Source organism: Rutilus rutilus (genome assembly GCF_951802725.1).
Source record: "Rutilus rutilus genome assembly, chromosome: 9".
Lineage (NCBI taxonomy): Eukaryota > Metazoa > Chordata > Actinopteri > Cypriniformes > Leuciscidae > Rutilus > Rutilus rutilus.
The window spans coordinates 4,251,640-4,272,905 of NC_140223.1; the positions used below are offsets into that span (position 1 = coordinate 4,251,640).

At 38.2% G+C, this 21,266-nt stretch overlaps 1 protein-coding gene and 1 long non-coding RNA gene across 2 annotated transcripts; both read left to right on the forward strand.

The window, feature by feature from the left end:
* The first annotated feature begins 4,338 nt into the window (after positions 1 to 4,338).
* LOC311296683 lies at positions 4,339 to 7,110 on the forward strand. Its single transcript, XR_014628668.1, has 4 exons — positions 4,339 to 4,402; positions 4,681 to 4,765; positions 5,752 to 5,819; positions 6,835 to 7,110. It is a non-coding gene; the product is annotated as an uncharacterized lncRNA (long non-coding RNA).
* A 445-nt stretch (positions 7,111 to 7,555) lies between these two features.
* On the forward strand, positions 7,556 to 16,181 carry LOC311297658 (uncharacterized protein). The gene is made up of 8 exons (XM_084420045.1): positions 7,556 to 8,873; positions 9,067 to 9,255; positions 9,800 to 9,920; positions 10,342 to 10,374; positions 10,484 to 10,555; positions 11,079 to 11,167; positions 15,805 to 15,907; positions 16,101 to 16,181. Exons 2-7 carry the CDS (start codon positions 9,114 to 9,116, stop codon positions 15,828 to 15,830), a joined length of 483 nt encoding a protein of 160 aa, XP_084276171.1. The 5' UTR covers positions 7,556 to 8,873; positions 9,067 to 9,113; the 3' UTR covers positions 15,831 to 15,907; positions 16,101 to 16,181.
* The last annotated feature ends 5,085 nt before the right edge of the window (positions 16,182 to 21,266 follow it).

Genomic DNA, 21,266 nt, shown 5'->3' on the forward strand with positions numbered 1-21,266 from the left:
CGTTTTCTTTGTCGCCCTAATCAAACACACCTGATTCAACTCATCAGCTCATTATAACATGGGTGAATGAGCTGATGAGTTGAATCAGGTGTGTTTGATTAGGGAGACAAAGAAAACGTGCAGTGTTGGGGGTACGCCAGGACAGGTTTGAGAACCACTGGTCCATAGGACAGAGAAATATCACTGCGAGTATCTGTTTATGGGCCATGACCGCATGTATTAAGTGACGCACGCAATGAACGGATCGTTTGCAAACGACACATGCATTTCAAACATTTACACCTGTATTCACAAATCTGTGCATAATAAGGCAGTATGGAAGCATGATAAGCAGTGTCATAGTCTAACCAAAACCATACGTTTGTTTATATATATATATATATATATATATATATATATATATATATATATATGTCTAGTATTTAGACAGTAGGCCTAGGCTATCACATATTTTACCGGAGGCTGAAATATATTTAGACTAAATCACATTACACTTAAGGCAGTATTTTAGCATGATAATCAGTGTTATAAGCTAATCAAAACTGAGTGAAATATATTTATTATACAAATATGTTTAGAGAGTAATAGCCTATCACATTGAAAAAGTTTACACTTGAGCATATACACGAATGTTAGGCAATATTGTAAGGCAATCTTTCCTGTAAGATGTCAAAAGCTAGCCAAAACTAAGCAAAATATAGTCTGAAAATTCATATGAGTTCTATATTATCAGAAAAATAATTATATAACAGTAAAACTTACTCCTAAATTGTGTCCTCGGCGGGATCGATTCGCTCTTCAAAATGCTGCCGTTCACAATCTTCCTCTGAGGAAAAGGTGAATTCTTCCTCACTGTCCAGAATCATCTGAAGAGCGTCTTTACCGGAGAAGCGTGCCATACTCAAAACGCGATGAACTATCAGTGAGTCTGATGAAGAAACTGTGTTTGTATGGCATTGATCGGGGGGCGTGTGCGATGCATAGATCACCTAAACTATTTACCATGTGAATAGTGCCGGGGGCGGGGCTGCCTCAGCTCATTAGAGATAATGAAGGGAGAACGAAAAAACGGTACCTCTCCTTGCTTTTAAAGGGACTACATAAGCTGAGAATATTTGTTTTTTATATAAATAACTTCATATAAAAGAAGAGATTTCAAGCTTCATAAAGACATATCTCCCGTGTCTGTGTGAGAAGTATTCGCTGAGTTATGGTTCATTTTCGGACGCGTTTCAGAATGGACTTAACTGACAGAGAGAAGGCAGAACTCGCTTCGTGTTTATTTTTCTTTATTTGGCGAAAAGCACAACACTTTGTTTTTATTGTGAGTATACACAAAAATAATACACATTTAACAGGATCGATTGATGTATGAAACTCCTATGGAAAATCAAAGTCAACAGAGTATTTATGAGTTTCTTTTACACTGAAAAAAAAAAAGCGAGCAGATCACGCGGGCGTGATTGCCGACCTCAGAGGGTTAAAGTGCTTTTTGGCTTTTCCCCTTTCCTTTATTGTGTTATATATCTTTTTTTGTGCATGTTATAGGTTTACAAAGTGAAAAAGCCCAAAGTCCAGTCCACCCCAAAGGCACTTACCATGTACCACAGAAAACACTGTTCACCATCTGTTCTATTGTAGTCCAGTCTTTACTTCAGAGACAAATGTGCTCACTTTGTAACACACATTATGCTCGCTAGCTGCAAAACATAATGTTGTATGTAACTTTGAAATGTGTTTTACCTATTTTGATACCAATGTGAATCAGCCAAAATGGAAATGTCACTTTTTTAGAATATTCTATTTTAAAGATAATTTATAAAATCCACAAAAGTTTACGGGTGTTTATTTTAAAGTGGCCAAACAATGTGTTTTATTCTTGTTTTGCATATTCACATTTTTATAAATGCCACCTCTGATGCAGATTCTGTTTTCTCTGCAGTGGGAAAAAAATATTTTTTGTTGATACTAGTCAATTTGATTGGTAAAAGCCATGTAGTGACTTAAAATGTATAGAATTTGACATGAAAGATGACAGTTAGGGGGAAATTACCTTTATAAATGTTTTTAAAAAAAATGCAATGAGAATCAATTTAAGATTATTGGTTCAGAATAAATGACTTTTACAACACAAAAATTTGTTTTTACTGAAAACAAAAACAGGATTGATTTTAAAGTATTGTTACTGGTATATAAATCATTGGCCTAGGACCTCAATACACTGCAGATATGCTCACTGAATATAAACCCAACAGATCACTCAGATCATTAGGATCATATCAGCTAGAAATACCAAGGGTTCACTCTAAGCATGGTGAGTCCGCTTTTAGCTATTATGCCAGCAGCAGATGGAACCAGCTTCCAGAAGAGATCAGATGTGCTCCTACAGTAATCACATTCAAATCCAGACTCAAAACACATCTGTTTAACTATGCATTTACTGAATGAGCACTGTGCCACTGTTCGTCCGACTGTTTGTACTGTACTGTATTTTATTTTTCTAAACTGTTTTTTCTAAACTGTGAGTCGCCCGTTGTGTGAGGAGAGTGAGTCGCTCATTGTGTGAGGAGAGTGAGTCGCCCATTGTGTGAGGAGAGTGAGTCGCTGCGTGAGGAAAGTGAGTCGCCCGTTGTGTGAGGAGAGTGAGCCGCCCGTTGTGTGAGGAGAGTGAGTCGCTGCGTGAGGAAAGTGAGTCGCCCGTTGTGTGAGGAGAGTGAGCCGCCCGTTGTGTGAGGAGAGTGAGCCGCTGCGTGAGGAAAGTGGACGACGCTTTGCTGGAGACCGCGATGATTGGTCAAAGTTGCAGAAAAATTGCAGTGATTGGTCAAATTTGCAAGTCGCACTGAATTCACGGGGATTTGTTGAAGTTGCTTTAATAGTTGCGATCGCAACATCGCAAAATCCTGGAGGGACTGTTTAATAAAGTTTGACTAATCGCAGCAGTCTCGCTTTCGTTTAGAGCTCGTGTGAATTGCACGTATAAAATGAAGTTAACGAACAAACCTCGTTCCATCAGGAAACGCCACATGAATTTCACTGCGCTTTATGAAGAGTTTTTCTTTTGCATGAAGAAGCCGTTCGCCGGAGATGTGTTAAAAGATTAATTCATGCACACAAGAAAGTGCATTCATGATTATTAGGCTACCGGTATACTAATCCTCCTGGCGCCGGGTCTGAGTGAGTAGTGAGTGAGTAGGCCTAATTTACTCTCTTACCTTTGTTCTTTGATTAACATTAATGACACTCCATCTGACACGCGTCCCATTTTCTCACAAATCTCTACATTCATTTATGATATTATTTAAATAATTTGCTCTTATGAGGACACTTGACAAAACGGACATTTTGGCATAATTTGTGTGTGTTATGTTTTGTTCAAGGCCGAAAAGAGAACTCGATACTGACGCGCGTCTTTTCCGTGTGTGTGTGTGTGTGTGTGTGTGTGTGTGTGTGCGTGTGTGTGTAATAGGCAGGACTTACAGCGCGGTCTCTTGTTTTGTCGCGCTTGAATGGTTGAGCGTGATCATACAACGCTAGTCAACTGGTGACAGAAAATACGGATACTGCGTAAATGCTTTAAAAAAAAAAATTGCGGTGCTGCGGTGGGCAAGTGATGAAACCGGTGTTGCGACTGAACACCGTGTAACACCGGTAACACTGACTATCGTGCCAAGCCTAATTAGCACCAATTGAAAAAGTGTTGTGTATGGTAGCAGCGCCAAAGATGTATGCAGCTACTCCAGTTGATGCACATAAAATCACACTCCTATCATCAGGGTTGTCAGACAGCTGAGACAAGAGTCTAGAAGATTCATAGCATATTGCTTTGATCAAATGGCTTTTTCCTGTGCCTGCTTCACCAGTAACAAACAAGCGAAACGGTTCAGGGTTTTCTCCATGCAGTTTTTGTACACACCATTCGCGAACTTTGTAAAATATTGCAGACTGTTTAGCATTTAATGATCTTAGTAAACACAATGCTTCATCTCGAGACATTGTAGCATTACTGTTCTCAATTGTGAATGCAGTTCGAGGGTTCGCTACAAGATCTGGAATAAGTGTGTCAGAATCATCTTCTTCAGGAAGTATGTTATTCTTCATTAGCTCAATGCATTCATGACGCTCCTTCTCTGTTTCAGGACACAATGCAGCCCAAGTACACTCTAAAAAATGCTGGGTTATTTTTTAAACCCAAATGCTGGGTTGAGCATTTTGACTATGTTGCTGGGTTATTTTCTCAGGAATCAGCTGACAATGACCCAGCATTTGGGTTTGTTTTGGAAATTTTGACCCAGCGCTTACCTCCTCGGGAGTCGCGCGCGCGCTTTTGTCCACACTGTTCAAATCACTATTCACTACGTCAACAGGAGGACGAGAGGTTCAAGCAGGAGCGAGCATAAAGGTGAGCAACCCTGTTTTATTAAAACTATCCTTACGTTAAGTAACGTTAGTCAAAGAAGTCAGAAAGTCAACAAGAAGTTATGTTGAAATGAACTATGAATTTTTGACGACGGACCAAATGCTCTAGTCTAGATTTTGCGTCTGTCGAACTAGCGACCGTTATGCTAACGTTACGTTACACATAACATTCATTATTTTACACGGTCTGTCATCAATTATTCCAATTATAACACGGTCACAATGTCTGAGTACAGTTGTTGGTGTCTGTTTTATCTCCAGAAATGTTGCGGGTTACTTGACTCGGCGGTGTTGGATGGATGCAGTGTAACGTCACTGGCTAGTGGCTGGATATGCTAAAGAAGCTGTAAGTCTAACGTTACCTATTATTTAACTGTTTTTGTTACTCATTTTCGAAAGGTAGCTTTACATAAAATATTTTCTTATGCTGCAGTATGTTCTCTGTGTTTGGGTGCGTGCGCCTTAGTTCAATTTGGCTAAGCATTTCTGCAGAAAACAGTGATGTCATCGTCCAGCTCAGTACAATTCTTATCAAAAACGGTCTTTGTTCATTTGAAGTCAGTTCAGTGTTGCTTCAGTTACGTTCAGAAACTATGTGAAGATAATCAAAGTAGTTACTGAAGTACAATTTGGTCTTAAACCGGCTCTGAAAAAAAGTCATCCAGTTCAGTTCAGTTATCTTCTGATATTGTCAGTGCAATTAAATCAATAATATTGTTGAAAACTACAACAGTGGCAAGGAACCCACACTCCATCAGGTGACAGAATGGAGAGGAAAAAAAAACCTTAGGATGAACCAAGCTTATGTATTAAATAGCCTAATACAATTTATTATTTTGGTTTGTCATGCAATTTGGTTCACAATCATTAAAATAACTAACTATGATGATCATTGAATCGTGAATGAATAAAAAAAAAAACCTGTCAGGAAGAATAAACATTAACAACATTTATTTATTATTTTTACTTATCTTGAAACTGCAATCAAATAAGTCAATGGGCGCAATGCCCTCAGGCGATTGTTATACCGATAGACTAATACATTGGAATGAATAATAAATATTCTATGAAATATCTACAGGTGATTTTATAAAATATTTTTTTAATTATCCACAAAATTAACATTTCTTCTGTTTACAGTCTTGTGAATTAACAATAGTTAATTAAGCTGTTAAAAATTATTTTTTAAGTAATGATTCAATAAAATAATTTTAATATATATTTTTTAATTAACTGGAGCCAGCATAAAAATTAATTTTAAAAGCATTGTATAAGACATGCTAACTTTGTAAAGATATTACTAATCAGATGTTTCCTTCTTTTCTTTTACAGCAATGGACATTTTTGTTCAACAAAAACTCCTCAACTGGAATCTTGAGTGCCTCATTGAAAAATTGCTGGTAAATATGTGATGAACAATTTTGCATTTCAAATTCTCTTTCTTTGTAGGTAATCTTTTTTTCACAGTTGCATCCAGTGCCAACCCTAACCCTTAACAGAGTTTGCTACACCATTCACAATAAATAAGCTCAAAAACATGAATGGCCAATTTACATGTACAAGTACCAAAGTACAAGCACATGACAAGACTTAATGTCAAACCATGTAGGGTGAATTTAAACCAGTTATATTGTAGGGCTGGCATAGGCTACCACTTCTGTGCTTAGTCGTTGTCAGTGTAATTTCATAGATAGCCTTGCTTGTTTGCCCCTTTCTTGGTTTAAGGCAGTGGTTCTCAAATGTCCTGGGACCCCCCATAATTTTGGATGTCTCCCTCATCAGACACACCCAATTTAAATTTTGCAGTCTGTACTAATGAGCTGAATCAGGTGTGTTAAATGAGGGAGAGATACAAAATATGCAGTGGTATGGGGTCCCCAGGACGGGTTTGAGAAGCACTGCTTTAAGGGATAGCTCACCTGAAAAGGAAAATTCTGTCGTCATTTACTCACCCTCATGTTATTACAAACCTGAATGACTTTCTTCTCCTGAACACAAAAGAAGATATTTGAAAAAATGTTGGTAACAAAACAGTTAACAGTAGCCATTGACTTTTATAGTACTTTTTTCCTATTATGGAAGTCAGTGGCTACCGTCAACTATCTTGTTACTGACATTCTTTAAAAAATCTTTTTGTGTTCAGCAGAAGAAAGAAACTTGTACAGGTCTGGAACAACGTGAGGGTGAGTAAATGAGGCGAGTAAATTTGACATGAGGGTGAGTAAATTTGCATTTTAAGGTGAACTATACCTTTAATAACACTAAATGTTTTCAGATTACCAGAGTACGTATTTAACTGTCATATATTTAAGCTAATTTCACTCATTCTAAGTTGACCTTAGTTAGAAATGCACTTTGCTTAATTTAAAAGCTGATGACCGAACAAATTCTAATTTGCCATTTTTCTATTCTTAGATTCCAAAGGCATACTAGCACTTACAATCCTGCCTGTCATTCTTCCCCCGCCTGTGTACAAGATTGGCCACAAAACCTTTCGGCCAACTATCCAAGAGGCAAGAACCTCATTCATTGATGTACAACCGATAAGTAAAACAATAGGGGACAAAAAGAGCAGGCTCATTTCTTTACACCTGTTTGTAGGGCTGCACGATAAATCGTTTTAATCGTTTATGGTTATTGCTGCTTGGATCTGACACGCATTTCATTTTCTCACAACTCTTTAAAGCAGTGGTTCTCAACTCCAGTCCTCGTGACCCACTGCTCTGCACATTTTGTATGTCTCCCTTATTTAACACACCTGAATCAGCTCGTCAGGAGAGACTCCATGAACTGATTTGAGTGTGTCAGATAAGAGAGACATACAAAATGTGCAGAGCAGTGGGTCACGAGGACTGGAGTTGAGAACCACTGCTTTAAAGGATTAGTTCACCCCAAAATGAAAATTTCCTAATAATTTACTCACCCCAATGTCTTCCAAGATATCCATGTCTTTCTTTCTTCAGTGGAAGAGAAATTACGGTTTTTGAGGAAAACATTTGAGGATTATTCTACACAGAATGGATTGTGTAGAATAATTGTGTCTACACACTTTAATGACAACCAACTATCCCAACATTCAAAGAAGGTTCAAATGTCCGTCTCAATGCAGCTTCAGAGTCTCTACCATTTAAGTCCATTCTGTGTAGAATTGAAATAAAATGTTTTCCTCAAAAAAACTTAATTTATTTTCCACTGAAGAAAGAAAGACATGGATATCTTGGATGGCATTGGGGTGAGTAAATGATGAGGAAATTTATATTTTGGGGTGAACTAATTCTTTAAGTTAATTTAAGACGGTATTTAACTAATTTAAGACTGATCTTATGAAAACCTAAGACACACTTTTAAATAATTATCTGTGTCTGATATTGTCTTTTCCTCATTTAGTCTGGAACCAACATGGTGCTTTTTACCTGGAAAGGCAGAGAGAAGCAAAGCCCTTCCCCTTTGTCTTGGAGCTTGGAATGGCTGGACAGTTTTTTGGTGAATGGGGAAACTCTGAAACAGTTGACTCAGTTTTTTTATTTTTTTATCTTTTTGTGAAGATAATTTTTAGCTAGGCTATTTTACAGTTTATAGGTATAGAGTTTCATGTTTTTATTTTGCTACACATGACTAAATGATTGCTTATTTAAAATGAATTGTAATGTATGTACTGTACTTACTGTTTATACGCAGAGTTTTTATGTGCCTCCCATTTTTGCTGCACAGGACTAAATGATTGCTTATTTAAGTGAATTGCAATGTATGTACTTATGTGTTTTTTATTGTATTCTTTGTGAAGAGAATCTTTAGCTATAGGCTATTTTACAGTTTATGAGTTTTGAATTTTGAGAATCTTACCATTTTATAATCTTTTAACATACCAATATTTTAGCACAAATGATTTTTGTGGGCCTCCGTTTATGTTGCAGATGTCGAACTGTTTTTTTAACATGAATGTATTTGATTATATTAATTTCCTGGAATAAACACTTTAATTGAATCAATAAACAGTAGTGTTATTATTGTTATGAATTTTTTTTTTTTTTTTTATCTTTTTTTTATTATTATTATCTAAAATGAATAACCTGTAGCATGGGGGTTGTTTGACCCAGCACTGATTAAAAACAACCCAGCGGATGGGTTAATGTATAAAAACCCAACCTGCTGGGTCAAAATAACCCAGCATGTGTTCTGTCCAATATTTACCCAGCGCTGGGTTGTCAAATAACCCAAATTGGGTTGTTTTTAACCCAGCATTTTTTAGAGTGTATCTTCCAAATCAACACCCAGCTCCAAGACCTGTTGAGCTCTGTCCATTTCATCGCTGTCCTTTTCAAACAGTGCTCGATTAGAATCAACAATAGATTTTACTTCGGTCACATTACTTCCACATTTCACAGCACCATTGTTGTAGAAATCCTCATAAGTGTGGAACTTCTCAGGCTTCAGCTGACAATCTTCCTAATGTGGTAAAAAAAAGTTGTAGCAGTGAATGATAGTACTTTTCTGGATCTTTTGTTGGTGAAAATCTTGGATACCTTATTACTGCAGATTCAGTTCTTCTTACCACAAAACCACAATTGTTGTTAAGCTTGATCACATTTTCTTTGTTTTGTGAAGATAGCTCAGATGTTGACAATATCCTGTATTCTGTGCAAAAAGGCATTCCTGATTTGCCAAGTGGGAGCTGTCCTGAGACCAATATCTTTATGATGACCCTGGGACAACAACTGCCTCAGCCAATCAACGTTTATGATGTCATCACGGTGTGCCCCTCGTCGAGTCCACCAAATAAAAAAAAAAAAAAAAATAAAAAAACCCACCCCTGCCAACAAGCGCACAAGTTACAAGGTAAGACTAATGCCTTTTTACAATCTCCTATTAATTAACATCAGTCTTCTACTACGGCTAAACATTTGTGTTTTTAGAATAGCATTTTTCCACTCATGAAGTAACGCTAATAACCTTAATAGTAAAATTGCCAGCCAAAATTGATCAACATCGCTGACGTTCTGGCTCAAAAAAGAAAAACAATAAAAGATGAAAATACTGTTTAGATGTTTATATTTTTTATAGCGTGTCTAGCTAAAAAAAAAAACTAAACCCGCAGCTCATTTTCTGCTGGTGCGACAGTTTGTTAGCGCTCGCACTGGTGCCACAGAAAAGTTTCCTAAAAACTCTGTAAGTACGTTAGCAAGAGAAGCAACTTCTCACAGCATGCTGTTTTAAACATACATTTGCAATGTTATCAGATGGGCATTTTAAATTGTATTGATTTGACAATAAAACATTTTATTTGTATTGATTTATTTGATTTATTGACAATTTTATTGTTAATGAAAGCCCAATGTGCTTGCAAAATGTGTAATCTATTCATTATTCTTCATCTTTGTAGATAAGGCATTAAGGTGTCTCCAAACTAAAAGGCCAGAATTCACCATAGGAAGTGTGGGGCCATACAATCTACAAGTACAAAGTTTTAAAACTTTAATGGAGACAACGAGATTTCTGACGAGGTAACTTAATATCCTTATAGTAAGCTATTTTAATTCTTACACTTATTTCCTGTCCACTTACCCTACCACCAAAACAAACAACCATGACCTCTGACTAGCATTTAGCCTTCAAATTTGTTTCTGCATGGTTCTGCATGGAGTTCACAAAGACTTTTTTTTTTGCTAGTCAGATGCTGAAAAACACAGAAATACATATGAACAAACCGGGAACTTAACCCCAGAATGCAAACAAATAAACGGCATGCTTTGTGTATTGGCTCTTGTCCAGCACCAAAACATGCCTCTGACATCTGGGCATTTTGTACCTTAAAAGTCCAGTCTAGAACAGGACTGATGATAAATGACTTACAACATTTCTATTTGACTCAAAATATAGAGCAGTTCAATTATTTTACCTCACATTTTTCCTTTACATTTTCAGGTCATGGATTCCATATGTAATGTCCTTAACAAGGTAAGTGTAATTTTACATTATACAGTATATAATTTATTCTAGATGATTGTCATATGCACTAGGTTATATTTTATTCCTTTGATTTCTATTCTATTTCTCTGAATTACAGAATAACATTTTTAAAGGGACAACAGAGAAGTTTGGCGCTTATCTTGAGGGTGGCAGTCACTGGAGCTTTTTTGTGAGTCAAACCTTTTTAAGGATAAATCATTTTCACATGTGGATTCCAATTTATTTCTGTATTTATACAAAAAATCTTAGTTATCTGCCAAATCACCACTTCCAAATGTTTCTATTTATGTAACAATATGTCTTAAACACCACAAAACTCATGAAAGTTAACAAATCTGACTAAAATGTTATGCTTGCATTTCAAGTACAGTATGTTAAGATTAACATATTCAAATTTTCAAGGCAAAATACAAAAAACTATTTTTATTACATGCTCAAATTATGAATAAAAAAGATTGACACCGTGATGAGCTGCATCTCACAAGAGTTTTTTTCATGTCCCTGGAACACTTTAAAAGTACTCCAAACTTCAAACTCTAGAGAGTCAGCATCATGTATTCTGGTGCAATTTTCTGCTGGTATGAGGTGTTGGACCACGGAACTTGGAGCATGTCAGGGCCAGAAGGCAGAGTGAATGGTATTGCAATAAGTGTCTTATGGTATTATTATAACTTCAAATATTTCTGTTTTAGCATTGCAATGTTAACAGAAGGTGCATCACCTACTTCAACTCCTTTGGAGAGACAGAGTGGCAGTGCCAAGCAGTTGCTCAACACTGGAGGTAGGTATTTATTGTTTGGTTTACTATAGTGATATCAGTCATCTAATGAGCTAAAATCTACTATAAGGGCACTTTGAGTGCCAAAAAAAACGCTATATAAATGTAATGAATTATTATTAACACTGTTGCGTCATTAACCCCTTAAGTGTCACCGTAATGGGACGTTTAAGTTTACTTCACTATATTACAATTAAATCCTAATCTAATCATGACAAACTATATATCGTTGGAAAGGTCTCATCATCAAGGCCTTTTGCAGCGCAAGCGCCGATCTAAACGATGTCTAGCATGCCGTCTATCTGTGCAAAAGCTAATGTAAGCTTGGCATGACAGAGTCATGCCCTCTGTCAGCGCAGACCGCCAAGCTGCCCTGTCTTCCGCAATATGATGCCATCGGTCAGGGTTGATGTTAAAGACATTCATATCCCGCTTGATGACATCCTTGAAACGGAGCTTGGGTCGGCCACGAGGGCGATGTCCAACAGCTAACTCCCCATGGAAGATGGATTTTGGGATACGTTCATCCGGCATACGACGCACATGGCCGATCCATCCAAGACGTCTCCTCCGGATTGCGGTGTACATGTCACTGCTGTTAGTGAGCTTCAATACAGTGGTGTTCGGGACCCGATCCTGCCATGACAGGCCAAGGATCTGTCGTAGACAACGGAAGTGGAAAGCATTAAGCTTGTGCTCCTCCCGCCGGTATGTAGGCCACGTTTCACTTCCATATAATAAAACAGAGAGCACACAGGATTCATATACGCGCACCTTTACTTTGAGAGAAAGGTGGCTGTTGTTCCAGACACGAGACTGAAGACGCCCAAAGGTTGTTGAGGCACGACCGATCCTGGTATTCAGTTCAGCATCAAGGCTGTTGTTTGCTGTCAGAGTTGAGCCGAGATAGACAAATTTTTCGACAACCGACAGCACTGTGCCATTGATGGTGACGTGAGGGGGAGCAAGAACATTCTGAGCCATCACCACTGTCTTACTGAGGTTTATGGTGAGTCCGAACTCTGTGCAGGCAGTGGCAAAAGAATTGCACATCTCCTGAATTTCTTGTTCAGTGTGAGCCACGAATGCAGCGTCGTCTGCGTAGAGCAACTCACGCACAAGGACGCGCTTCACCCTGGTTCTGGCCCTTAGACGAGCCAGGCTGAAAAAGTTGCCATCACACCTGGTGTGCAGCAAAACCCCACCTGGATCCGGAAACGCCCGTCGCAGCACAGCCGAGAAATAGATGCCAAACAAGGTGGGAGCGAGGACACACCCTTGCTTTACTCCACAGCAGACATCAAACTCGTTTGAGCGGGCACCGTTGAACTGTACGGTTGCCCGCATCCCATCATGGAAACCTTGGAGTATTGCCAAAAGAGTTGCCGGACAACCAAGTCGCTGCAAAACGTGGAAGAGACCAGAGCGACTCACATAATCGAAAGCCTTAGTCAGATCAACAAACACCATGTACAATGGGCGTTGCTGTTCCACACACTTTTCCTGAAGCTGGCGAACTGAGAAAATCATGTCCAAGGTTGAGCGACCAGCACGGAAGCCGCACTGACTCTCCGGCAGAACCTGGTCAGCAACACGCTGCAGTCTTGGGAGGATTGCACGGGCAAGGCATTTTCCTGGAAGGCTAAGGAGCGAAATGCCTCGATAGTTGTTGCAGTCCTGCCTGTCACCCTTGTTTTTATAAAGAGTAATGATGTTGGCATCTTTGAGTTCGCTAGGGATGCATTTATTCTGCCAACAGTATCGAAACAAGCAGTGAAGCCGTCTGACCACCACTGCCCCGCCACACTTCAGCAGCTCCGCTGGAATTCCATCGCTACCCGGTGACTTGTTATCCTTCATGGCTGCAATCGCACACTCGATTTCCATTGTTGAGATCTCCGCATCCAGCTCGTTGAAAACAGGTAGTTGTGGTACAGCAGCAGAAACAGCATTCAAGTCGGCATCCACAGGAGTGCCATACAGCAAGCTGTAATGCTCAACCCATCTACCAAGCTGGCCTGGAAGGTCGTTGATGATGGTGCCATCATTGGCTCGCAAAGGTGCTGTTTTTTTCACTGTAGGACCCAGTGCCTCATTGATGCCGCTGTACATGCCGCGTATGTCCCCAGTACTTGCACACCGTTCTACCCTCCGACTAAGATCCTGCCAGTACTGCTCTTGGGCCTGGCGTGTGATACGCTTAACGTCATTCCTGGCCTTACGATAGTGAGCGATAGTGGAGTCGTTTCTATCTTGGAGAACACTGAGACGGGCAACACGCTTGTCAGCAAGGTCTAAGACTCCTAAATAGATATTTCAGGACTGTTTTTTGTTACAAATTATGTAGGAACAGAAATAGATGAATTTATGACAAGAGTGCACCTCAAAAAATATCCATAACAGGAGTTCTGACCTTTGTCACAAAAAGTCGACGCACACACTTTTAATTGAAATGTTGGTTTTCATGCTAAAAGGTCATAATAAAACATATAATCTAGTATTTGTCAATAAAAAAAATATAAAATAATATTATCCTCTAACAAGTATAATATACAGTATATATTATCCTCTAAAATATAATATCTTTTTTATCGCCTTTTTTATTACATTACATATTTTAGTAGTTATCATAAATTAGGTATCATTTGAAAGCTTACAATCTCAGAATTCATCCTGTGAAAACTGTTTTGAAATTGGACATTGCGTTACCATAGAAACGGTACTCTAAATTATTTTATCAGGCTCCTCCCCTTTTGGGCATCATTCTGTTTCATAATTTATTATCAAAATATTTTCTAATCTTGACAAAACACATATTGTCAGAAATGCAGCCGAGGTTTCTTCATTAGGGCGATTGGGCGACGCACCACCAAAGTGTGAAAGGGACTTTTTCAATCACAATCTCATTCAACCACAGAGTTACGCTAGCAGTCACTCACTGTTGTTCTGCCTCTGGATATAGTCCAATCAGCGCCAAGTCACGTTCTGTGGAGTACCGCCTCTTTTTGGGCGATTTCACTATGGCCGAAAATCGCCCAGAGTGTTCCCATAGACTTACATTCAAAGATTTTTTTTTTCGAACTGCAGGCACTGCAATGCATTCTCTATGGGTTCCGGGAGGGCTCGCACTAACGTGCTTTCGTCATCACACGTAAACTTCACTTGTGCAGCGATTGGTTGAAACAAATATACCTCTAATAATATTTAGCCATAAGCTGAAGTGACATCCAATAATTTCCTCAGTGCATAACTTACATTTCACGGACATATTCTCCATCTGTAAATGTTAGAAAGTCAATATTTCCAGCTTGTTGTCATGAGCTAAACTTCCGTGAACGAGCGCCGCCGCGTGCATGCGCGCCGAACAGACGGAGCGCAATAGAATAGGAGCGCAATTATTCTGACTAAAATATATATTAGCACTAAATTATAAATATATTTAGCTAAAATATTTGTTGTTGAATATTTGTTGTTGTTGGTGAACATAAATGTGCTAGAGAATTTCAAACCTACATGTGTATTTTTATGATATTAGCTTTGTTTTTAGCACAAAGTTTAGTAAATTTAACTACTTCTTTAAAAAGCATTATTTTGTTTTTAGATTGTAATGTTGCAATGTTAGAATGTAATGTGATTTGACCCCTTTTTTGGATAGACTGCAGATAGACAGCAAGGTTTCACTATGTTTGTTTTTATAACCTTCAATATGAACATTGTTTGTAGGACAATATTGATCAGGATATTAAATATTAAAAAAAAAAAATTAAATACAGTTTTTTTTTTATTCATATAGAAAAATAATAATTAAATACTCAGATTATACCATACATCGCCATTTAGCCCAAAAATTCAGATTTATTTGGCAATTGGCTATTTCCCAACCCTACCGGCTGAAGTTTTAGCTAAACTTTAGGCTAATGATAACTACATTATCACTGTTAAATTGTTATTTAACAATTAGCCTACATTCAGTCCTGGATTAATAATTCAGTTTGTTTTAGCACCAGCCGCCACTGCAGAAATGTCTGAGTCTCAAGGTTTCATATTTTGTGAAAGAAGTGTTATTTGGACAGAAATTTATGAAGTTGTTATGGCAGAATGCATACAGTTAAAATCAATGGAATTCAATGTCACCCGGTGGTTATTGTAGTAAAAAATATTTTGTAAAATATTTATTTTATATAAAAGAAAAATATTAATTACAGTATATTTTTTTACTGTAAATTTAAACTTTTTAATACTTTAATTTTAGCAATAATCTGCTGAGTGTTATCTTTAAAACAAGACCAAACTTAGGTCTATATTCCAAAGCATTCTTGAATTACAACCATTTAAGTTTGAATAGTGCATTTTAATGCCCATTCTCAAAAAGGGGGGTGACAGTTAAGTCCTTTTACAGCTGATCGTTCTAACCAACTGCCTCACAACTCACACTATTTTACAGTATACAGACTCTAGCACAGTCATGCTCAAGACTAGCATAAGTACTCCAATCTGTAGATTAGCTTTGTTACGAGGACGCAACAACTGAAATACAGTTTTAACTGATATGGGTATGAGTAGATGATTACAAAATATTTATTTTAAAATGAACTGTTGGAGTTGGATGTTAGTGGTAATTGTGATTTTGTTGATTACAGTGCGTTCGCAGCTTCAAGGGGAGTGAAAGGAGAGTGGAACATTAAAACCACAAAACACAATTTGCAAACCGATTCCGTGTCATGTGGTATCCACACACTTGCAGTAAGTTCATTTCTGTTACCCAGTGTAAATCACTGCAGGCATGTGTCAATCAATTGAATTTAAACCTATTATCATATATAATATACCCTTGTACATTGATATATTAAAGCGCCAATACTTGTCTGATTATGTATTTAGTGACAAATATTATTAAATAATTTTTCTCGTCAAAACACTTTTGCCTTCCTTCAAGTTTGCCACTGAATTCATGAAGTCTCGTGGCTGCATTACCTCCTTCCAGTGCCCTGCAATACAACAAGAGAGAATGCGCCTGGCCTCACTTTTGTTTCAGTCTTTAGGTATGTGCCTTATTGATTGGAATGTTATCAATAGGTATAAATATATATTTAAAGTTCAGAATTTTGGGCCCTTGCCATATTTCTATGTTGTTGAATGATACTGTAGATAAGTAGCATGTCACTCGTCTCCTTTGTTAGTCAAAAAAGTAAAGTAACAGGCCACTATATATAATAATTTATATATATATATATATATATATATATATATATATATATATATATATATATATATATATATATATATATAAATTAATTAATTTATTAAAAATTATGGGTGCACAGTGAAGTAGGTCTCAAAGCTTTTTGTACAGGCTTGAAAAGTCAAATTATGTTTGTTTTGTGGTTAGGTAGTCAGAAATGTGGATGTAGAACAGCATTAATTGTTCAGAGAAAATAATATGTATATATTTTTTTCTTTTTCATCAGTCCATGAAACTGGAAATGGGGCAAGTGGTCAAAAATGTGAATATTTACCTTTAATAAGCGAAAAAGAAAAAAAGACAAGTATATATTTGTAAATATATATATATATATATATATATATATATATATATATATATATATCCTGTATATATTTACAGATCGAACAAAAAAATTTGGAATTTGTGCCAAAAATGTTTCAGGGAGAAAGACAGTAAGTGCGGTTCTCACATATGAAAGTGATATTCTTCATGTCTTATTCAAGCATAATCATTATAATTTACATGTCAATACACACACAAAATGCATATACAGACCATACACTCACATGCATGAGAACTCATATTAGGAATGGAAACTTTTCATATATAGTATACATAATCTCTGTACCTGACATGTATATAATAATTTACCGACCTGTCATGTATATGTGGTTCACGCCCCTGTTGTATATGTGATTTTTCTCTTTGTTTTGTTTTGTTTTAACAGGAGGCATGTACCTGTGGGGCAGTGATGCATGTAGAGGGTGCAGCCACACGCATGTGCTACATATGTCAAGGTAAAAGAGAAAATCGCAGAAGTCATGTAATAACAAAGTGGACTCTACTACCGTACCCTGTACTACTGTCTATGAAATGTCTACTTTAACAGAAAAAAGGCAATTTATTATTTAAGCAGTTCATCTACCCAGTCCCCTTGGCTGGTGAGTGTTTGTATAGATGCATACAGTGCATGTATACATACATGTACATAGACTCACTCACTCGCTCACTCAAACAAACACTCATTCACTCACTTACTCAAACACTCATTCACTCACTTACTCAAACACTCACTTACTCAAACACTCACTCACTCAAACACTCACTCAAACAAACATTCACTCACTCACTCACTCACTCAAACACTCATTCACTCACTCACTCAAACAAACACTCATTCACTCAATCAATCACTCATTCACTCAATCAATCACTCATTCACTCAAACACTCTCTCTCACTCACTCAATCACTCACTCACTCACTCACTCACTCACTCAAACAAACAATCACTCACTCACTCACTCAAACAAACACTCACTCACTCACTCATTCACTCACTCACTCACTCACTCACTCAATCACTCAAACACTCACTCAATCACTCACTCACTCAAACAAACACTCACTCACTCACTCACTCACTCAAACAAACACTCATTCATTCACTCAATCACTCACTCACTCACTCACTCACTCAATTAAACACTCACTCAAACAAACACTCATTCAGTCAATAAATCACTCAAACAAACACTCATTCACTCATTCACTCACTCACTCACTCACTTACTCAAACACTCACTCAATCACTCACTCACTCACTCACTCAAACACTGTCACTCACTCAATCACTCAAACACTCACTCACTCAATCACTCTTACTCACTCAAACACTCACTCACTCAAACACTCTCACTCACTCAAATACTCATTCACTCACTCACTCATTCACTCACTCACTCACTCAAACACTCACTCAATCATTCACTCACTCACTCAAACAAACAATCACTCACTCACTCACTCAAACAAACACTCACTCATTCACTCACTCACTCACTCACTCAAACACTCACTCACTCACTCACTCAAACAAACAAACACTCACTCAAACAAACACTCACTCACTCATTCACTCACTCACTCACTCACTCAATCAAACAAACACTCATTCATTCACTCACTCAATCACTCACTCACTCACTCACTCACTCACTCACTCACTCACTCACAACAAACAAACACTCACTCAAACAAACACTCATTCAGTCAGTCAATAAATCACTCAAACAAACACTCATTCACTCATTCACTCATTCACTCACTCACTCACTCACTCACTCACTCACTCACTTACTCAAACACTCACTCAATCACTCACTCAAACACTCACTCACTCAAACACTCACTCACTCAAACACTGTCACTCACTCAAACACTGTCACTCACTCAATCACTCAAACACTCACTCACTCACTCAATCACTCTTACTCACTCAAACACTCTCACTCACTCAAATACTCACTCACTCACTCAAACACTCACTCACTCACTCAAACACTCACTCACTCACTCAAACAAACACTCACTCATTCACTTACTCACTCACTCATTCACTCACTCACTCACTCACTCACTCAAACACTCAATCACTCACTCACTCAAACAAACAATCACTCACTCAAACACTCACTCATTCACTCACTCACTCACTCACTCACTCAATCACTCAAACACTCACTCAATCACTCACTCACTCAAACACTCACTCACTCACTCAAACAAACACTCACTCACATACTCATTCACTCATTCACTCACTCATTCACTCACTCACTCATTCACTCACTCACACACACACTGACTCACTCAAACACTCACTCACTCACTCAAACACTCTCACTCACTCATTCACTCACTCACACACACACTGACTCACTCAAACACTCACTCACTCACTCACTCAAACACTCACTCACTCATTCAAACACTCACCCACTCACTCACTCACTCAAACACTCTCACTCACTCAATCACTCAAACAATCACTCACTCAAACACTCACTCATTCACTCACTCACTCACTCACTCACTCACTCAATCACTCAATCACTCACTCACTCAAACACTCACTCACTCACTCAAACAAACACTCACTCACATACTCATTCACTCATTCACTCATTCACTCACTCACTCATTCACTCACTCACACACACACTGACTCACTCAAACACTCACTCACTCACTCACTCAAACACTCTCACTCACTCATTCACTCACTCACACACACACACACTGACTCACTCAAACACTCACTCACTCACTCAAACACTCACTCACTCATTCAAACACTCACCCACTCACTCACTCACTCAAACACTCTCACTCACTCAATCACTCAAACACTCACTCATTCTCTCACTCAATCACTCAAACATTCACTCACTCACTCACTCAAACACTCTCTCACTCAATCACTCAAACACTCACTCAAACAAAAACATTCACTCACTCACTCACTCAAACACTCTCACTCACTCAAACACTCACTCAAACACTCACTCGATCACTCACTCGATCACTCACTCACTCAAACAAACACTCACTCAAACAAACACTCACTCATTCACTCACTAACTCACTCACTCAAACAAACAAACACTCACCCACTCACTCACTCACTCAAACAAACATTCACTCACTCAAACACTCTCACTCACTCAAACACTCACTCAAACAAACGCTCATTCACTCACTCACTCAAACACTCACTCGATCACTCACTCACTCATTCAAACAATCACTCACTCAAACAAACACTCACTCACTCATTCACTCACTCACTCACTCACTCATTCACTCACTCAAACAAACAATCACTCACTCAAACAAACACTCACTCATTCACTCACTCAAACACTTACTCACTCAAACACTCTCTCACTCAAACACTCACTCAAACAAACAAACAAACAAACATTCACTCACTCTCTCACTCAAACACTCTCTCACTCAATCACTCAAACACTCACTCAAACAAAAACATTCACTCACTCACTCACTCACTCACTCACTCAAACACTCTCACTCACTCAAACACTCACTCAAACACTCACTCGATCACTCACTCGATCACTCACTCACTCAAACAAACACTCACTCAAACAAACACTCACTCACTCACTCAATCACTCAAACACTCACTCAATCACTCACTCACTCAAACAAACAAACACTCACCCACTCACTCACTCAAACAAACATTCACTCACTCACTCACTCTCACTCACTCAAACACTCACTCAAACAAACGCTCATTCACTCACTCACTCAAACACTCTCACTCACTCAAACACTCACTCGATCACTCACTCACTCACTCAAACAAACACTCACTCACTCACTCACTCACTCACTCACTCAAACAATCACTCACTCAAACAAACACTCACTCATTCACTCACTCACTCACTTACTCACTCAATCACTCAAACACTCAATCACTCAATCACTCACTCAAACAAACATTCACTCACTCACTCAAACACTCTCACTCACTCAAACACTCACTCGATCACTCACTCACTCAATCACTCACTCACTCAAACAAACATTCACTCACTCACTCACTCAAACACTCTCACTCACTCAAACACTCACTCAATCACTCACTCACTCACTCAAACAATCACTCACTCAAACAAACACTCACTCATTCACTCACTCGATCACTCACTCAAACAAACAATCACTCACTCAAACAAACACTCACTCATTCACTCACTCACTCACTCACTCACTCACTCACTCACTCACTCACTCACTTACTCACTCAATCACTCAAACACTCAATCACTCACTCACTCACTCACTCACTCATTCAAACACTCACTCACTCACTCACTCAAACACTCTCACTCACTCAATCACTCAAACACTCACTCACTCTCTCACTCAATCACTCAAACATTCACTCACTCACTCACTCAAACACTCTCTCACTCAATCACTCAAACACTCACTCAAACAAACAAACATTCACTCACTCACTCACTCACTCAAACACTCTCTCACTCAATCACTCAAACACTCA